The 21,955-nt window shown below is 40.2% G+C and overlaps 1 protein-coding gene across 1 annotated transcript in view; it reads right to left on the reverse strand.

Moving 5' to 3' along the window:
* The window catches only part of LOC121643534 (protocadherin Fat 4), a 119,185-nt gene extending 109,357 nt beyond the window's left edge, over positions 1 to 9,828 (reverse strand). Inside the window, exon 1 of the mRNA XM_041990998.1 lies at positions 4,726 to 9,828. Coding sequence (XP_041846932.1) covers positions 4,726 to 9,828 — 5,103 coding nt within the window. The remainder of the gene's footprint in view (positions 1 to 4,725) is intronic.
* Between the last annotated feature and the right edge of the window lie 12,127 nt (positions 9,829 to 21,955).

The following is a 21,955-nucleotide window of genomic DNA, read 5'->3' on the forward strand; positions in this document are numbered from 1 at the left end:
CAAAGATGCAAACAAAAACCAGCATCCGTATCATATCATCCAGCTGTACATGACCTTCCGCTTCTGGCTCGCTGACCTGTCTGGCTGTACTGGTTTTGTGTTTCAGTGAAGCTTCGTTTTTTGTTTACTTTTTTCCTTTTTTATTTTCTATAAGCTTAATCCTGTCTCTGATGTCTGAATCTCATTTCACATGAGCAAAGCTGCAGCATCACTAAGAGATGCAAAGACACAAGGACATGCCGCTGACTGGCTGACTGGGCTCAAACTGTCCACAGCAACAGAAATCAACACTAATTTGAACCTTATTCTAGGCTCAGCCGTCTGTATACCCTAACCATGATGTCCAAAAGCTTAGGACAGAAGCACATACGATGCCTTCACCCCTTCTTTCCCATGAGTCCTTGCAATGCTGCCTGTGTCTAGTACTTCCAAAAGAAACTACAAAAAAAAGAGAGCCTTTCCACCGCTTTCTTCATTCTCACAACTCCCAAAAACATAGCCTGACATGTCGTCAGGCCTCCCGAAACACTTCTTTCTTCAGTCTAAAACAGCACTACTGTATGTCATTCACTCATGAGGAGAATGAAAGCTGTCTGACAGGGGCATCCATACACTCTCCTAAATCTGCCACAGCGAGACGCTGGCACAGACAAAATAAAATAATAAAAAGCCTCCCGGATCACGGCCGGGGCAGTGCAACACTTTATCTGAAAAGACCAAACAAAGGAAGGCCTGTGGAACGCTTCCAATGTGTTTACCTTCAAGGGGAAATAATGCCTTTAAGAGGAAGGGGCAAGGACTGATGTGGTACTTGAGGGCCTCTCTGAGAAAAATAGCACTTCATTTTGATTCACAGTGAGTTTAAGAAAACAATCGTAGGGGTTCGGTCTATAGGGGGAGGAGTATAAACAGAGACCAGGGAGATCCCTGAGTTCTGTTCTAATCTATAACCCTTCTTTGAAGGACTACTAAAAAATGTGATACAAAAGCTACAAAAAATAAAAAGCCTGAATCAGGACATTTTAATTCCAGTGAAAATGCAAAGAATGTACCCTTGTTTTACTTACCAAGCATCCCTGCAGGTAATATAGTGAAATAATTTGATTTTTTAATGAAATATCCCTTTCAAAACATTTAGCATTATTACTATTTTTAAAGTTGATGTGTCATTGTAACTGCTTACTTTTAATTTAATCTTCATCTTCAGCTCTGAAAAATTGTGCTTTATGACCCTGACATTATTTGATGAAAACACCTTATTGGAGAAAATAAAAAAACAAAGCAAGGGATAATCAAGAAACTAAAAGTGTTTTCTAATCAGGATTTCTGGGGGGAGTCACAGATTGCAAGAACCGACATCTGCTGATACGATCATTAACCACAAGGTCTATTCGAAGAGATCAGAGAGTATCATGACTTGGCAAGTGTTTATTTATTGGCAGGCAACATTGTGTATCATATTCCTCCCATTTTTCTTAGAAAATCAACCCAAACAATGGCAGCCAAAGTTTGGTTATTGGCAACTACAAGAATTTAACAAACACAGCTTTTATAAAACAAGAATTAGAATGTAATGTGCTCAACATATCGACTTGGAATAATACATTTTATTGATGGACATTTAGCCTCTTTCTTGCAATCAGTAGGGGAGATTGTAGCATCCTGACCACTGTCGTCTTGTTGGGAGAAGTTATTTTTTACCCAACTTGAGGACATCTGGAGTCGACATCTGTCCATCATTGAGTTCAGAAAGATTGAATCTTGATTTAAAACTTATACAGCATTGCAACAAGCTGTCGCCAAGCTGAGCAAAATTATCTTCAGCTCAGCAGTATCTTCTTGCAGGGAAAGAGAAACAGGACTCTTACCTTCAGCTATCGATTATCCAGAATTTAAAGCTAAAATATTCAAAGTGCTGGTGCAAAAATTCAAACTGACCTAGATATGAAGCAATGTAGCACAAAGCAATGTGGTACATCTAAAATAAGAAGATGGAGAAACCCCCTCCTGATATAGAACACTGATTCAGCAACTTTTTGTAGAAAAATCTAATCAGTGGCCAGTGGATTAGAGCACCCTTTTGATTGACGGTCTATACCACATTTGCAGCTATCTCAAATAAAACGTTTCACTTTTTCTGTAATTTGTTTGAAAACATAAGCAACTGAATATAACATATTTGTTGGAAGGCAACATATAAACCCCATTCAATGATGTGATGTTGCTTAACAGCTGATAGGAAACACCTGCTGTCATACCACAGAGGGCAAAAAGTAGAACCGGCACAAATCAAGGATAGAAGTCTGCTGTGAATGATATAGATGTAAATTTATCAAGCATGAGCTGAGGGTCTCTCTCCAGCTCCAAACAACATTACAGGATGTGATGAGTCAAAACATTTTAGTGACATAAAAAAAACTTCCTTCGTAACACCATGAACTTTCAAAAACAATAGCTGAAATGCCTGCCAAGATATTTTTTTTTTCAGCACATTTAACGAGACAAGGAAATAAGAGGAAGAAACACAAAGATTTCTGGGTAATGAGATCATCTGTAAAACATTCCAAAACTGCCACTTTGAGGCTGCAAAATAACAACAGTAAAATATGATTGGCTAACTTTGTGCAGCGCTGCCATTTGGCTAAGTGGAGATCCTAATGGACATCACGTTGCATGACCCAGATTCAATCCAGATGGCACAAACAGACCTGCATGGACAGATGCATAACCAACAATCACTGACAAACTTCCCAAGTTGTTCAAGATCGCCACCGCTGATAAAGCCTGTCCAGCCAAATTCTCTTTGTATGAGAGTTTCCAAAACATCACACATGCTGCATAGCAGAGGGAAAAATGCCAGCTTCCCCTCATGCATCCAATCAATGGAGAAAATGGGAAATGGAGAATGTGAAAAGGTCACAACCCGAGGGATGGAAATAATCCCCCAGTTGCTACTGGGTATCTGATGTGTAAACACTGCACTGGAAAAACATTAGTCTAAGTCTGTAAGTTTACACTGTAGTACCACACTGTGCTTTGAGATCACTATGACAGAAAACACACAAACTATGAATATGATCAGTTCATTTATCCCGTCAAAAAATGAAGCCCGTTGCATAGCAGCACTAGACCAGTCCACTTATAAGAACTGTCATTTGAATTTTTCCGAGTTATTAGATCTCATGCCACTAAAAGCATAGACTGGCTGCACAGCCAGGTGAAATGTTAAAGTCATCTCCGTAGGGTGACAAAGTTCAAACTTAAAATGAAACCAGTCATGAGTTTAAAGCTTGGGAATGGTGCAGCAAAGCACTATATTCTCTGATTAGCTCAGCAGCAGAGGCTACAGGAAAGCAGATTGTCATCTTCGCTGCAGGCAAAGTGGAAGAACATTTGATATTCCCATTTGGCCCACCCAAAACTTTAAGTTAACTTTGCTAACACAATTTTGCCAAGTAATCCTTAATTTCAATAATATGTCAGATTGTCTCCAAATAACCAATCGTTGTACTGGATTACTGTTCCAATATTTACACCAGTTGAAAAGGCATCAGTAGAAACTGTCAGAGGCCCCCTACTAATCTTAAAGTCCTGAATCACTTCACATAGAGCCTTTTTTTTTTATAATTAAGTAACACTAAACACACTTCCTGAGGGGAAAAGCTGCTTACACCTTTTTGTTTTGTTTTGAATGAAGTCTGTGCCATCAAGTCTGTAATAACAAGGCATTTCAAGTCCTGGTTAAAATTTCCAAAACACATACAGAATCACATTTGGTTTTCATTTGGCTAGCGGCTTGTCCTTAGCCACCCAAACTGGTCTTAAGAGTTCCCATATTACACTTCAGAAAATTTAACCCTGAAAAAGATGCATCACATATTGCAAACTCTGTAGTGCAGCTTAAGTTTCGTTCTCGCCGGCCTCAGCATCTTTTCATAAAGTCTTAAGAGGTCACTCGATTTTAATGGTCACTTATTGCCTGCAGAGCAGTTTCCCAGTGGTATAAAGGCACCCCTGGACCACCCTGGTGCCTAAACAGCCTCAGGCTCAAAGGCTAAAAGTAATACTGGCACCGATGCTGCATACCTGCACTAGAAGACCATATGAATGACTTTCTTTTTCATTTCTACTTGAGGAAACCATTGTGGGTCTTTAAACTAAAACAGCAGCCGTGGATGATTTATGTCTGCAGTGAAGAAAAAAAAGTGGTCCTTTTTATTATTCCTAACCGCTGATAAGGATATTTCAGTTCATAAAGCCAGGAGAAGAGTTTGTGTTGAAGACATGCAACACATTTCCTCTTCCCATACTGCTCGGATATTAGAAGAGGCACTTTCAAGATGAACTGTTATGGTTAGTATATTTTTGGAAACGGGAACAATAAAGTTATCATGCCAAAGTAAGGGGCTGTCTTACTCTCGTCCAAGAAAATTATGATTTAATATAACCCAGAGCCGTGAGTAAAAGAGGAATTTAATTAATGAGCAGAAAAATATAAAAGGTGGCTTTGTTTTATGTGTCACTTGGAGAGTTCTATGGTCCTTTTTTTCCCCCTAGAGTTAAACCTTCATCTCGTTGCACTTATTTCATAGAAATATCTAAAACAAATGCCAGTGGGTGAGTTCGAGGCCTGTCTCTGCCAAGCAATGAAACACACCAACAGTGCAAAACATGAGGTGGTTTTTGGGTACCTGTGGAAAATAGAAAATTCAGCAGTGTACTCACTTCAGCACGCTGTGTTCTGGGCTGGCTGGCATCAGTCTCGATGGCATACACATCCACCAGGTAGAGGTCAGATCCCTGTTCTCTGTCCAGCTCTGTGGCTGTCTGTATCACTCCTGTGTGACGACCGATGGTGAAAAGGCGTCCAACGGCCTTTCCACCGCTGCGCACTGCAACTATGAAATACTCCACTTTGGTTGCAGAGCCTCTTGGGCTCGAAGCGTCCAAGGAGATGACATTTGTACCCGGTGGCTGGCCCTCCTTGAGGATGGTGATGTATTTGGGCTGAGAGAAAACAGGTCCATCCATCCCTTGAAGAATGATGGTCAACTCGGTTCTGGAGGTCTTGCGGTCAGTACCATGATCAGTTGCAGATACTGTGAGGGTGTACATCAGTCGGGATGGAACCAGCTGTGAGGCAAGACGAATATCCCCACTGTACCTGTCCATGATGAAAGTGTCTGAATCCCCTTCCAAAAGTTCATACTCCACTTCCCCATTGGCACCATCGTCAGGGTCAAAGGCCACCACTGTTGTCAGGATAGAGCCGATGACTATGTTGGGCTCAGCCACCAGGGCATTCTGGGACACAAAGGTGGGAACATTATCATTCAAGTCTGTGACCCATATTGTGACATTTTTCAGGGCAAATCGGCGGAATTCAACCGGAACCGCCTGATCAGTAGCTTTAACTGTCAGCTCAAAGAGATTGGAGAACTCCCTGTCAATTTCCTTGTTGGTATATATGAGTCCAGCGGTCGGGTCAATGGTGAAGTGGTTTCCCCGAGGAATCTGCTGAACAATAGAGTACACCAGCTGCCCATTTATGTCTGCATCTGTGTCATGTGCTGTAATGGTCATGACAGAGGCAGAAATTGGAAGATTTTCAGGGATGGATTTAAAGATGTCTCCAGGGGCAAATACAGGAGGATTGTCGTTAAAATCCCGCACATGAATGACCACAGGAATGGAGGAGGAGCGGGGTGGTCTGCCATTGTCTTTTGCAGTGATGTTGAGTTTATAAAATGACTGAGTTTCAAAGTCCAACTTTTTAACCAAAAAAATGCTGCCGGTGTTGGGGCTGATGCTGAAAGTGCCATGGTTGTTTGTGGCCGTAATGCTGTATGTTATGTCTGCATTATGACCTGAATCTGCATCAGTGGCGGTCACAGAGGCCACCAGTTCCCCAATCCTCATGTTTTCCAGGACATCCACAGACAGTGAGGATTTAGGGAAGGAAGGGGAATTGTCATTTTCATCCAGGATGCTAATACTAAGCATACAAGACGAAGATAAGGGCACAGCCCCAGTATCCACAGCTATGATTTTCAGTGAATAAGAGGATGTAGATTCATAGTCAAGCTTTCCGACTAAAGTAACTTGTCCAGAGCTGATATCTATTGTAAATTGTCCTTCCTCATTGCCTTCAGCAATGTGATAATGAACCAGTCCGTTGTTGTTCTCATCCACATCTGAAGCAGACACCCGCAGCAGCTGAGTCATGTTTTGGGCTGACTCAGAGATGGAGGCCTGGTAAATGTCTTTGGTGAATTTAGGTAGGTTGTCATTGATGTCTTGAATGTAAACTTGCACTTTGGCCTGGTCTCTGAGGGGCTTAGGGAGACCCTGGTCCAATGAGACAACCACAAAGCTGAACACGGCGGCGCCTCTTTGTCTCATGAGCGACTCGCGATCCAACTGCAGTGTGCTGGTCAACTCCCCCGTGATGGCGTTCAGCTCAAGGTTGGGCTGCGGAGTCTCAAAACTATATCTGACCTCACTGTTTGGGCCAAAATCCTTATCCTCAGCAAAAACCTGCCCAACAAGCGACCCCCTTTTCTGCTCCTCTTCAAAATGAAACACATAATTGGTGCTGTTGAAGAGAGGGCGGTTATCGTTCACATCATCTAGGATCACGCTGACGTTGACAGAAGCGCTCAGTGGCTCTACAGCCCTGTCTTTCGCCACAACCACTAAGTTATATCTATCCTGTATTTCTCTGTCCAGCTCTGCTTTGATGTATAACTGTCCATCTGGAAAAATGCCAAACACATCACCCATGTTGCCACCAACAATGTCATACATAATTTCCCCATTAAGACCAGAGTCCTTGTCAGTGGCCTCCACTTTAAAAAACCTGCTGTTGACAGGCTCAGATTCCGGGATGATGACCTCGTATGAGAGCTGCTCAAACACAGGTGAGTTGTCGTTGACGTCGTAAACACTGATGATGAGGACAAGACTGGAGGTGTGCTGGGGGACCCCCATGTCTGACGCGATGACTTCGATTTCGTAGGAACTTGTGGTGACCTCCAGCGGCCCAGTCAGCGTGATGAGGCCATGCCTCTCATGGATATGAAACAGGCCTTTTGGGTTTTCTTTGAGGCTGTAGACCACCATGCCGTTCAAACCTTCGTCAGGATCCGAAGCTTTGGCCTGGAATATTACATGACCTGTGCTCCAGTTTTCCACAGCACTCACATGCTCCACAGTGTGAATAAAATGAGGAGCATTATCATTTAAGTCCTTCACAGTTATGTTAACAAAGGCCTCTCCTGTGATCTCTCCAGCTCTGGCTACAACCTTCAGCTGATAAAATCCCTGCTCCTCTCTGTCTATCTGACTGGATGCTGTGATTTGACCTGCACTGCTCACAGCAAAAAGCCCCCTCTGATCCCCTGAAGTGATCAGATAGGAAATGTTTGTGTTCAGATCTACAGTGGTGGCTGATACTGTCCCTATAACTGTCCCGAGAGCCACATTTTCAAACATGACAAAGCTGTACACCTTCTGACTGAAAACTGGTGGGTTGTCCTGTGTGTCAATAACAGTAACAGTCACAATGGCCTGGGTGTGTGAACGCAGGCCTCCCCCATCTGCTGCTGTCACCTGCAGCTGGTAAGCAGTTTTCTCTTCTCTATCCAGGGGGACCAGCGTTGTAATTTTCCCTGTATTACTATTAATGCGGAATTTAGAGGCGTCTCCTGCTGTAATTATATATTTGACTGTGCCATTTCGACCCAAATCAGGATCTGTTGCTGAAATGGTGGTTACATAAGAACCTGAGGGCTCATTCTCCTTTACATTGGCAAAATACTGCACTGGGTAGAAAACTGGCCTATTGTCATTAATATCCCAAAGTGTGATGTTGACTTTTCCTATAGAGTGCAAAGGGGGACTGCCTGCGTCTGCTGCTTGTATGTGGAGTAAGTATGAGGCCTGATCCTCCCTGTCCAGCTCCACAGCCGTGCTTAATCGCCCCGACATGGTATCCAGACGAAACAGCTCCTGGACGCTGGCTGGAGTTTCTGCATCAAATGAGAACCGGATAGTTCCATTGGCCCCAAGGTCGTCATCTGAGGCAGACAGCACCACCAGCTCAGTGCCAGCAGGAGCGTGCTCCACCAGGGAAACATGATATGTGCTCTGTGTAAATGTAGGCACTTGGTCATTCACGTCTGTGATGTTGACTATCAGTTTAGTGTAAGAAATCTTGGGCTGGAGCCCCTGGTCTTTGGCACTAATGTTGAGCACAATTTCAGATGCTATTTCCCTATCCAACAAAGAGGCGCTGGTAACCAGACCACTGTTTTCACTGATGGAGAACCAGCCCAAAGCGTTTCCAGACACCAGGGAGTAGCGCAGGTTGGCATTCTGCCCAGAATCACCATCTGTTGCAGAGACCCCTTTAATGTAGCTGCCTTTTGGTATATCTTCACTGATATCTACTCTGTACAGTGTTTCCTGAAATATGGGGGGGTGATCATTGATATCATTCACAAAAATAACCAGACTGGCAAATGAGGACCTAGCCATGGGTTTACCATTGTCTGACACTGACACAGTCAAGTTGTATGAGGAAATTCTCTCTCTGTCTAACACACTGGCCACTTTGATCAGACTTAAACTGGGCACAGGAGACGTGTGCACTTCAAAGTGTTTCTGCTCGTTCCCTCCCAAAATTGAGACAGATATGTTGCCATTAGCTGTGGGGGAGTCTGAGTCTGAAACGGTTAATAAAGCAACCACTGTGCCAATCTGTGCATTTTCATCAACAGAAGCAAATTTTGAAGTAGTGGGAAAATACCTAAACTTTACAACTGGGTCATTATCATTAACATCTAAAAGTTTGATTGTGGCTTCTGTTCTGCCTGACAGAGAGGGCACGCCATTATCTACTGCATGAATGGTCAGGGAATACTCTTTTTTACTCTCATAATCCAAACCTTCTTTTATAATAATAGTACCTACTTTAGGGTCAATTTGGAAAGGTGTCCCCTCATCTAAAAAGTACCTGATCTCAGCATTGGCTCCCTCATCCCGATCTGAAGCTGTGATCTGCAGAATGCTTGAACCTACTGCAGCATCTTCAAACACACTGGTTTGATACTGATCTTGCTCAAATGCAGGGGGGTTGTCATTTATGTCTTGGATAGTGACGTTTACTTGCAAGTGACCAAACTTTTTCGGGTCTCCTTTGTCCTCCACTTCAATCAGGAGCTGGTAGAAGGGTGTCACTTCCCTGTCCAAGCCCCCGGTTGAAACAAGGTGCAAGAATGCACCCTCTCCACTCGGATTGACAGTAATATCCAAGCGGAATTTCCTCTGTTCGTTCCCTTTCACTATTCTGTACGTGGTGTGATCAACTCCGTTACTCCCTATGTCTGAGTCTGTGGCAGTGTCCAGGATCACTTGTCTCCCGCTACTTGCGTCCTCCTTAAAAGAAACGACTATTGACGCGTCTGGAAACACTGGGGAGTTATCATTAATATCCAAAACTACTATCCTGACCTCAGTGGGGTACGTGGGCTGGCTGGACAGCACCACCACGTTAATGACATCACTTTGCAAAACCTCTCTGTCAATCACCGAGGAGGTGTAAATGACTCCCGTTGTTCCGTTAATTGCAAAAAGTTTGTGGTTTTCGCTGAAGCGATACGTGAAGCTGGGTTTGGTCTCTATCGTGCCCACGTAGGTGCCGATGGGCTGCTCCTCCAGAACCTGAAACTCTTGACGGACTTGGCTGGATGCTGAGTATCGCGACAGAGTCCACAACATCAGTAAAACCAAATGAAAATGGCCTAAGCCTCTACCTCTGAGCGCCATGGTCAGTTAACCAGTCCACCTTTCTCAGACAGAGTCCATGCCGATGATGCATCAACTTTACTGAGGCTGAAAGAGTCACTAAAGCATTGTAATCCACAAAAACGTGCAGGCAAAACTCAATGAGAAACCCAGCAGCAACTCTTTCCGCACTTAACTGCGTCCCGAAGTGCTCTAGAAGTGCATTCTTTCCAGCACAGCGCGCTGTTTAATTGCAACAAAATCCTCTGAATGGAGAAAATGATTCCTGCAGATCAGGGGAGTTTCATTTTAGCTCTTAAAATAGAATTTCCAGTGCGGAATCTGACAAAGTCTTGCAGGACAGAGACTAATTAAACTCCACAGTTCCTTGGAAATTTATATATATAAAAAGTTTATCCAAAGTTCGGGGAGGAGGTCAGCGGTGTCGAGCGTGTGCAGGCGGCTGAGCAGACGCACCGTCCCATGGAATAACGGTGCAGACGTTTCAGTCATATTGTGCTCAGGAGTCCCAGTAAGTTAGGACAAAGCTGGAGTTTGGCAAACTCCCTCCCATCCCCGATCCCATTGGATAGCGATGCTCCTGCCCGCCTTCCCACCGCCGCACCCACCTCTGCTGTCTCCGCTCGTAGAAGAGGACGTCAATCAAACAAAACAGGTAGACGCACAGAGATCTTAATTAGCCGCACACACTCAGGTGTGCTGAAACTGGATCAAACTTGTCGGTAAATTGAATCAATCGTTTTTTTTTTCTGCAGGACAAGGAAAACAAACAACAAAAGACTTTACGTGTCTTTATAAATTATCACCATGCATGACAGAGACACTTTCAAAGACAGATGTCATTGAATACTTAAACTTTCCTTTACCTTTATTAGGAAGTTAAACTCATAATAAATAGATTAAAAGAAAGAGAGAGACACAGAGAGAGAGAGAGAGAGAGGGAGAGAGAGAGAGAGAGAGAGAGAGAGAGAGAGAGAGAGAGAAAAGCAATCTCTGGGTATTTCGGAGTCATAGCTTTTATATTTTTTTCTTTTCACTTATCGCTACTACTAATAATGATTATTCACATAGTCCATCATAATAAACTGAGTAAAGATTTATTACTGATATGGTTAAAAACAGTTTTTAGTTAATTATTAGGCTCCTAATAGTTATTAAATAAAATAGGCTAAAGAATTATATATCTATCCTACTTGAGAACATACATTTCGAGTGCATTAAAGTCCCGTTTGCCATTTTTTTTTACATTCAAGAGTCATGAGGTGAGATATTTGCATTAAAAGAGAGGAGCTGGAGGCTTCTTAAGTATGGTTATATAGCTCCATCTAGTGGTCACATTGTGGAATTTCCATACAACATTTCAGTAAAGCTTTTTTTTAAAGAAGTGGAAGGTGACATTGTTGGTTCTATGTGACAGAGAAAAAGATTACTTTAGCTTTTTGCCCATAGGAATTTGTTTAATTTGAACTTTGAAACATTTTGAGAGGTGAGCAAAACAGTTAAAGTTCAAAAATAAATTCACAAACGCTTTCGTTTTCCAACTCTATAGTGTGTGTTCAGACATTTGAATGAATTTAAAGAATATAAAAACAGACAGAGGAGTATAAAAGGTCAAAATGTACATTTAATTAATTAAAATGCAAAATTGTATTGCCATTCTTGTTTAGATTATTGAGGGTTACCATTAAGTAAACTTAAATAATAATTATTTTAGCATATATCAAAATCTTTAACAAGTCCTTTTTTTCTAATTATTTGTCTAAATTTAAGTGATTAATTCATAAGAATTGTATTAAATACAAAAAAACAAAAAACTTTTTTCTAATCAAACATAATGCTACTCTGCTAAGTACTGACTAGTGTCCCTTATTTCCCTGGGACAATTTTATGTGTGCACAGTGGGGAAAATGCATGATCGCATGGAGCAGAACAGACTGATAAATTCCAGAAACACTTGTGTAATGAATGTTTATATGCACATGAGGCGGGTCAGGTGTGGGTCAAATGAGTTAATCGAAAATAATTGCAGAAGGAAAAACTGTTTGAATTTCTCTGAAATGATGCCTGTTGCTGAACTTCTGCCCTCCCCCACCCCTCCCCCCTCTGTCTTGTGAAATACCATTACTGGGGATAATTATAAGCTTCCTGGTTTTGAGGGACATAAATGTTTATTCAGGTTTGGTATTTGACAGTTTGTGGCTTCCATAATCAGAGCGTCAGCTGGCTGGATCTTAAGCTAATATAACTGAATTAAAGTGTGAGCTGGACCGGTCGTTTCTACTCTGGCTGCACAGCCTGACATTCAGTCAGTGTTTTCATATTGAACATCAAAGAAGATTAGCAGTGAACCAGGAGCTCTCAGGATGTGTTTGATGTAAACATTAACTTGTTGCATCTGAGTTTATTTATTTCAGCTGAGAACGTGCAAATACAGCTGCAAAGTAATGATTATGTTGTGCTGTTTGTAAGGATGTTTGAGTTTTATCATATCGTCATTCTATTACACACTAAAGATATCATTGGTTGGTAATATTAAAATCTATAGACCAGCAGAGTGATAATAGCAAAAATTGTGTCAAGTCTTCATTTTTAAAGGAAAAAAACTGGGCAACATTGTTGAAACTAGAACCAGACGTTTAAAGATGCTGTTCTAAATTAATATAAATCTATTTAACACCACCAAATATAATAAATATGCACATAAACATGTCATACCTACTGTGATCTAACAGCCCTTAGAAGCAAAACAAAAGGAGAAATATTTGTTACTCATTTAGTTGTACACACACTTTAGAGAAGATAAGTGTGAACTTTAATGGTATAACGTGGGAAAGCAAATTAAGCCAGTGCTCTTTACTTGTGACAAAATAAGCTGGTAAATATATTTTTATGCACCTTTTGACATAAAAAAATAATTTTCTGTACACTCTGTGTATAGGATCAAACCAAAGCACTGCTTTAGGCTAAAACTGATGTTTAAAGTCTCACACTGCATGCAATGAGCTCCTTAGAAAATATAATTTTCACCAAGGGATCAGACTGGAAAATAACCAGAATGCTGAATTAAAAAATGTGATTATTATTGTCCTCAAAGTATCTTTGTTGTGGTCTGTGGTTTCTGATGATTACTTTTGATGAAATTTTATTGGTTTTCTTGGATTAATAGTTTTTGTTAAACAGTTTACTCAGATTTTTTTACAGCTTTTTCTATGTATTGCTTTAAAATTGATTGTTCGTCTGGCCCTTGATAGGTTTTATTCTCTGTGTTATCTGTAGAGCTTGCTTGTTCCAGAAAGGAGGTTCAGCTAACTCTGAGTCCAAAGTGAAGCTCTGGGTTAGCTTACTCTGAGCTGAACAACTCTGAGTTTTCAATTCCAGCTCAAATGTTTTGAGTTGATTGGATCGACTTTGGCTATCTTTGTTCAGAGTTAGGAACCACAACAAAAAGCCATCATCAATAGAGCCCTGATAACTGTATTCACCATGGCAACCGCAGACAAAAAGTTGCCAGATGTTTCATCCCCATTGCAGCAAGAGATTCTCATACTATGTATTGGCAATATGAAAAGGGATTAAAAAAAGAATAAAAAAGGGAAAACTGCCGCTGTTCCAGAGAGAGAAGCATCATGGAAGAAAGCTGCTGGCCGGGTCAATGCAAGTTGGAATCCACTAGTCTGCTGACTGAATGTTTGACTTTAGTACAGCTGTAGGCTAAAATACTGGTGGATATAATAAAATCAGAGTTTTTATTTAGGGTCAAACCCACCTATTTGTAAAATCACCAACACACTAACACTGTATGAAGTACTTAAAATGTTCCTGGGTGGGCCAGGTGGCTGTTCACCTTGAACTCGGGTCTTCTGCCAGAGGCCCTGGGAGCTTGAGTGCAGTATCTTAGCTGTTCCCAGAGATGCACTGAATGACTTTTTGGGGGTTCTGATCCAATATTTGAAATTGGAAATGATTTGTTGTTATTTGGAAACTTGGATATATTCTGATACCGATATTTTCCATTACCAATTTAGTTTACATGAACATTATTGTGATTATCGTCTGGAGCCGTCGTTGGTGATGGTTTAATGAAGCCCCGTGAATGTGTTGAGTCTTTCTGGCCAATTGGATCGCCAAAAGTGTCATTACCCAAGGCCCCATTTAACAGCTCATTTGGAAGTACTGACATCTGCTGGTCATTTGATGTTCAGCAGTCCTGTAAACTACATATTGGTGGAAATATAAACACAATGATGCAACTGTACTGTAAATCTATAAATATATTAAAATATATGAATAAAGTTATCTATCTATCTATCTATCTATCTATCTATCTATCTATCTATCTATCTATCTATCTATCTATCTATCTATCTATCTATCTATCTATCTATCTATCTATCTATCTATCATATACAATCATTCCCAAGCTGCTAATGTATTTTGCTTTCGTCGGTGCTGCATGTGTTGTATCACCTCACTGTTACCTGGACTTACGCAGAGCATTTCTTGCATTTTCCGCGGTTTTTTTCAGTAGCCGAATCACACGAGACACTCACGTGAATCAGAAAAAACGGGGCCTCATTTGTCTTTGGTCACGTGATGTTCAGGAAAATAATACAGACTTCGCATCAGGCTTCATTTGGACACGCCCCCTTTACTTGATGCAGGCTTTGGGGCTTTTGTGTCAGACAACATCACTAGCCGTCGTTGCCCAGCAGCATCCTGAGGCTGAGAAACCGCATTATAAAACTTTTTCATCCGGGAAGCCGCATGATGTTGCAGCTGTGTTTCGCTTTGTGCACTGCAGCACACGCTAGCAAGCGGATATAAACACATCGGCCATTTGCAACACACACTGTGGCTGATTTAGCAAAGAAACACAAGAAGACATCATCGGAGGAAGAGACAGAGAATGAAAACTTTACTGTCTTTTACTGGCTGGAAAGAGCTCACGGTACGGATGCAAGATGAACACTGAATTAGCCGTTGATAGGGAGTGCATCACTGAAAAAACTGCAAAAGTTCTGTAGTGCAGCTTTAATATTCAGACGTGTTGAAAGGGAAGCAGGATGTATGTTAATAATGTGGGGACACTATACAGTCTGACAACAGGCAGACTGTGGTCTGCATTATTGGCTTAGAGGATTTCTGATCGTAGAAGCTGCTGTTCAGTCTGGCTGGAACGTCTTCATGGAGCCGATTTGCAAAACGTTAAGTTCAGTTTGAAGATTTACTTCACCTTTAAGGCTTAAATTACTAGATGTTTAATACAGCCACATAATATTTACTTTGTATATCAACCTTTGTAAAACAAAAATACAAGATGTAGCCTACAATCATAGTCTAGATCAAAATACATCACTTTCCTTGAAGTTGTTTTATACCTCATCTTGGACTAATGGAATCCATATTGACTCAGGTAGTAGTTTTCTTTCATACAGCTTCTCTCTCCATATCCACAACAGTGTTCTCTTTTTTCTGAAATCTTCGTATTCCTTGTACAGATGTATAAGAACTTCTCCCTCCAATGGGGTGAAATAACTGGTAGCTTTTTGTTAGTTGTTGCCATGGTGAATCCAGGTATTGAACCTCCATTGATGATTGCTTTTTATTGTGGTTCCTAACTGGATAAAGATGCTTTGAGTTGTTTCAAACAACTCATTCATCTGATCTGAAACCAAAAACTCAGAGTTGCTTGGTTCAGAGTAAGTTAACCCAGAGTTTGTTTTCAGACATGCCATGCTACCTTTCACCACCACATCTTGTGCTTACTCTAATATTGTTATAGGATGTTTTATCAACACATCAATCCACATGATAATTTACAAATGGCAATTTTTTTGTTACAGACTTTCTAATTTGTTATTTTAAAGGCTAAACAAAATAATTTAACAAAAATATCACCACAGTTGCAAGAAAACAAAGCTGAAAACACTGAGATGGGATGTTTAAATCATGTCTGACAACATGTCTGTCATCTCCACAGAGAAGCATCAGCTCGCGGTCCTGCTGAAATGTCTTTCACAGGTGGACTAGGTGAATTTGTTAATCCCTGATGAGCAGCAGTCACACATGGCTGACTTGGCTAGAATTGATCTCCATCAGTCCCAGATGTTAAACTGCAGAATGATTGATGATGATGTTTCTGCTTTTAAGTAAACCCATTCCTCTGCGATTCAGTCAGCCGTGGTGTTGTCAGACATGTGAGGAACAATTCAGTTTGTCGTCCTTTTTTACAGCCAGGACCACACAAACGTGCGTTGGGAGGCAGCAACATTAAAGCTAAAGAAGTGGTTGAAGACTGGATAGTCACCCGTGTGTTTAGCTGACAAAAACAAAAACAACCAGGTGCTTCCAGCTCTATTATCATGAACGGCTTAAGTGCCTTGAGCAAGGTATTAAACCTTTCAACTGCTCCTCAGGCACTGCATAGGTGGCGGGGCATTAAACTCTTACAGGCAAACCATTGTGCAGACATTTAATGACTCCATAGCTTTTCTGTTAGTATACCCACAAGACAAATTTATAAAGAGAAAAAAAGGTGAAGGCAGGTTATAAAAGCTGGATTTAAAAACTTTTTTCCCCTTCTCATACCTTCAGTGGGGCTGTAAGTAAAGTGCTAGGAATGAAAAAATTTTAGAATATACTTATGTCCTGAGCTCTCATTTTAAAGAGAAAAGCCCAGAAAAAACTGGCAGGATGACTTTATTATGTAATTTCCCAATTTTACAAGATGATTGCAGAAATTTGAACAATCAAAGATACCACAAGATTCATATACCAAATAAATATAGCAAGATATACTTCTATGTTAAGTTCTCAATATAAGGTGGCAACAAAGAGTATGTAAAGTAATGTTGTACTTCATAGTAAGATACCAGTGTACATTTATAATAAACAAATAATACAGTTAAGGTACTTTTCTATTTGGAATGTAATGATTTTAAAATCTTATAAACCAATATTTTATTTACAATAGAGTATAGAGAACAAATAAAACTTTTAAAGTAAGGCATTTTACTATTTTATCAGCAGCAGCATGTCCCAAAAAGTTGGAGAAATGCTGGAAAATTGAGCAGTACCAAAAGAAAAAGCAGAAGAAATATGTAGAAACAAATTAGGTGAATTAGTCAGTAACATAACTGTGTATAAAACAAAGCACCTTCTAGACAGTGTTTCAGAAATAAAGATCTAAGAATAAGAAGTACAGCAATCTGCAAAGAAAGATGTACAAATGTAGGTGTAATGTCAGTATAACCTTGTAAAATAAAATTGTGAAGACCTCAGATATTCTATCATCAACATCACATAAGGTCACAAGTTCAGAGAATTTGGAAGCTGTTTGCATGGAACATGGCCAAAGATGTAGTGCCTGGCCAAAAAGAGAGAGATAGAAAAAAACAAAAAAAACAAACAAAAAAAAAACAAGTGGCCTTTTCGATTTAACTAAGAAAATATCCTTTTAGATAATTACTGCATTGGCGATTATCTGTCAGCTGGTTATTTAACCCCACTAATCAGTGAAGCTAACTGGACAAAAAGGCTTCAGTTACCTAGCAAGTATAAAGATTAGACTCTGGAGCAATGGAAGAAGGTCATGTGGTCTGATGAGTCCAGATTGACCCTGTTCCAGAGTGATGGGAGCATAAGGTAAGAAGACAGAAAGATGAAGTGATGTGCTTGTGGGGGCAGTCTATGATCTGGGGTTGCTGCAGTTGGTCAGGTCTAGGTTCAGCAACATTATGTGGCCAAAGAATGAGGTCAGCAGATATCTGAATATAATGAATGAGCAGGTTATTCCATCAGTGGATTTGCCCCTGATGATATGGGCATATTCCAAGATGACAATGTCAGGCTTCATCAGGTTCAAATTGTGAAAGAGTGGTTCAGGGAGCATGAGACATCATTTTCACACATGGATTGGCCGCCACAGAGTCCAGACCTGAACCCCACTGAGAATCTTGGGGAAGTGCTAGAGAAGGATATTCACAGTGGTCGGACTCTGCCAGCATCAATCTTGGTGAAAAATGAATGTAACACTGGATGGAAATAAATCTTGTGATATTGCAGAAGCTTATCGAAGGTGTTGATGCTTTGTTGTTTTGATTGTTTTTTTTTCTTTTTTTTTCTTATTATGAATTAAATAAATATTTAAAAAATGCTCCTGCAATCAAAGCTGAAAATTGTGTGTGTGTGTGTGATCTTTCTTGTTTGGTGGTGACTTTTTTTTTTTTTTTTTTGGCCAGGCCTGTGATATTGGGACCCTAGTGTAAAATTGCTTTAAAACACAAGGCTTGATCCTGTCATAGAAACTACTGCAAGGGCTTAGGAACAGAAATCCATTCCAGAAATCAATGTTTTGCCATCCACAAATACTGCTTAATGCTCTATCATGAAAAAAGCCATGTGGTTTAGAAATGCTGCCATTTCCTCTGAGCCAAACTAATTTAAAATGTACTGAGTCAGAGTGGAAAACTGTTCTGTGGTCAGATGAATTAAGTATTGTGTTCTTATTTTGGAAATCTGGCTTGTAGTCAGAACTCAGTTCAAAAGTCTGCATCTCTGACTGCATGAGGCTGCATCAGTTACTATTGAACAGGCAACTTGCACACCTGGAAAGGCACTGATAATTGTATAAGGAGGTTTAAGAGCAACATGTGCTTTCATCCATACAATGGCTTTTTCTAGTTTAGGACAACATTCTCTCTTGGGAGGTTGCTGCCATCAAAATCCAAGATTATATTTTCACAAAATAGTAAATGTCTCACTTTTAATTTTTGCATTGTGATTTCATTTTGAATTTACAAAGCACCCAGACATTTTTGGAATTGTGGTTGTGTTTTATTGACCCTGTACCCTATACATGCCAGGAGTTGTTAGAGCTCCAATGTTCAGTTACCACTGAACTGGGCAAGACACAAGGCAAGACAAGATGCACTGGCATAATATTCCATTTTTACCAGTCAAACCTGTTGAAAACTGTATCACAAGTGACCTTGTACACAGCAACCTTATGATGCAGGGTGATCAGCTGAATGGATTTTGGCATAAAAAGTGCAATACTTTCTGTTCAGAAAATGCTGAATCAAACTTTGAGTAACAAGTGAGAAATGTCTGCTTTGTAGAAGCTGTGTAGGAAGCTGCAGGGGGAACAGCAAAGTGACAATGATGATATCTCAGTGAGATGAAATCATCTTTGGCTCCATCACACCAAATTTTTAGAGCAAGGAGACATGTCAGGAAAATGAAATTCCCTCAATAAAATGACTTCAGATCATCAAAGGCAATTTCCATCTCTCTAAAAAACAGCACTACACAAGTACGGTGCCTGCTCTATCTATCAACATATTATAAAGTCAAAGCTTGGTCATAAAGATCAAACACAAACGTCAATGTTAAGATGAAGGGCTTTTGTAATCCAAAGCAGCAATTCAAGAACAATGTTCCCGTGAAGTGCCAGGAAATGGAATTTGACCTGAATAAACTGATGCTAAAAGGACAATCAAGTTTAAACTTGAGTTAAATTAAAAATAAGGATGGGTGATAAGATATTAATCATCTTTTCATTCAGTGGTCCCGACTCATCCATAAAGGGTCATAGAGAAAAACTGTTTAAGTAGTAGAAGAATTATTACTATTATTATTATTTACAAGCCAATTGTTAGGTTGGGTCTCAGGCAACTTGGAGTTGATTTGAACAGGCTTTAAAAAGCGAGTCACAAAAAGGTTATTGTATACCTCTGGGAAGTGAGAGCCAGCAACACAACGCTGCCCTTTTTCCTAGTAAGTGTGTGCGAAGGGACAAGCATTAACGCTGACAGTGGATCTATTGCACGTCTGTATTTATTTAATATGTTTCTGGGTTTTAAATTGTCGTCCTGGTCTTTCTGCAGCAGTGACCTCTTGTTGTTGGCTCTAATGTCAGAGCCTGGTGTTTCCCAGCAGGCTTGCATGCTCACACTTTCCATCTGTCGTCTGTTCACACCAGGGGCATCTCACGTTAGCAAATAAATATAAATCAGTAAATTCCACTGTTACTGGTACATGATGTGAGCGTTGTTGATGTTATTCCTTATGTCTGTGCCAAACAAACCAGTCATTTATATTAGGGTGCAAGGCCACACCCAGCCATGTTGAGATTTTTGCATGAAATATGAAGGATATAATTTAGTATTTTCTCATTAAAGTGAGTCATGCTTGCATGTTGGAGTTAATGAAGTATTATAAAGCAGTATTATGGGAAATGTCTATATGCTGTATACCATTTTTAGAAATACAGGAATCCATATAATGTTCAAATGCACTTTCCTGTCTATCAAGGTCTGGATTTTCCAGTGTTGAAAAACCTAACTAGTCTTTGAAGTAGCACTATGTAACTTTACGGCCTTAAAAAAAACGTATGTGTCTGACTCGTTTTGATGGCACAGTGACATTTATATGTTTATTGTGTATAAATGTCCATCAGCCACTGTTTCCCTGCAGTGTCCCGAGGTTGAAAAACTACACAACTTTTTTTTTTTTCCAGCCTGGAACATCACATTCCAGCTGAATTTTGCTTTACGCACCATGCTACACACCAGCAACTGGACATCAACACACTCCCTGTTTTGACGGTGCACTGTGGTGATTCATCAGAGAAACACAAGAGGACAATATTGGAGGAAGACAGGAGAAGAGAGAAAGAAAGAACCAGAACAATTACAGATTTAAACATGCTTGTAGTTGGTTTGAAAAAACATGTTTCGGTTCTAATAGTTATTATTTTATCAAAATTGTACAGGGAGTTCATTTTTCTTTTATTCACTTCAACATTTAAAGTTCTAGTATCTGACTTTCACAGTGATCCATTGGCAAAACATGAATGACTGACACCTTTGTTTTTATTAGTAGAACCCTGTGATATAAGATCTCTTGTATTTTGTGTCACGATGAGACATCAGGAGTTCGGCAAATAATATTAACATTAAATCTTTTTTTTTTTTGTACAGTAACTTCAAGTTGATCCATTTGAGTCAATATGCCATGGAAAATAGCCATACTAGTGCCTGGTTTGAACTCTTTGAAATAAACACACTATTGTCCTGGAAGTTGGTGTCACCATGTTGGAAACTATTGGTTATCTAAAATTGACATTGGGGTCCTAAGAAGCAACCTTACCATGCAGTGTTATTACAGGACCAAGGAAACTCAATGATATAACTGCCTTAACCATAACAGGACTAAATGATTTACCACAGAGGGGCAGTTGGGATCAAAGTTTTTTTTTTTTTTTTGGCTATTTTTCATACATAAAATCTCCAAAATTAAGAAACAGGTGGAGGATGACATTTGTTGGAGAAGATGGCATTCTCTGAGTTGCATGGTAGTGTGGTGGTAAGCACCAAGGCCTCACAGCAAGAATGTCGCTGGTTTGAGCCTCAAACTGTGGCATTGACATGCATGTTAGGTTAGTTAGTCACTCTGTTTAGATTAGTTTGTCTCTCTCTGTTGGCCCTGCGATGGACTGGCGCCTTGGCCAGGTTGTACCCTGACACTTGCCTGCTAATTGCTGGGATGAGGTCCAGTCTCCCCCATAAACATTAATTGGACCAAGAGGTACAGAAAATGAATGAATGAATGAAAGATGGCATTCTTCCTCTGTTTTTAGTCTGCTTCTTGAAATGTTCAGCACTGATAGAAAAAAAGACTTTTGGCAGCTGAACCTATTGTGGTGTTGATGAGTTGTTATTGAGTTTTACTGATCTATTGCTTCTTTCAGGGTTTCATCTTCCATCCTGAGTAAAAATCCCCAGAATCTTGTATTTCTTCTTTTTATTTATGCCAGCATGAATTAGGCACAATTCACTTTTTTGTTCCTGAGGCTCCAGCCATATACCCCTCCAACAAATAACCTCTCAATGAGGTCAGAAAGAGGACAAATTTTAATCTAAACATGTATTTGTTATTACATCAAGTACAGGATGTATATATTTCATTTCTAAGATTGAGGTAACATTTAGATCAGTGTGTTCAAACATTTGCAAAAATGTAGGTTATCATATGTTCTGTTGTGTTTTCCTATCCTTTTCCTGCATATCTACCATCGGTCATTCTGCCATGTTTGACCACCATATTTTAATACAGGCTACCCCAAAACATATTTCCTTTTAGAAAT

Source organism: Melanotaenia boesemani, chromosome 7 (genome assembly GCF_017639745.1).
Source record: "Melanotaenia boesemani isolate fMelBoe1 chromosome 7, fMelBoe1.pri, whole genome shotgun sequence".
NCBI classification, from domain to species: domain Eukaryota; kingdom Metazoa; phylum Chordata; class Actinopteri; order Atheriniformes; family Melanotaeniidae; genus Melanotaenia; species Melanotaenia boesemani.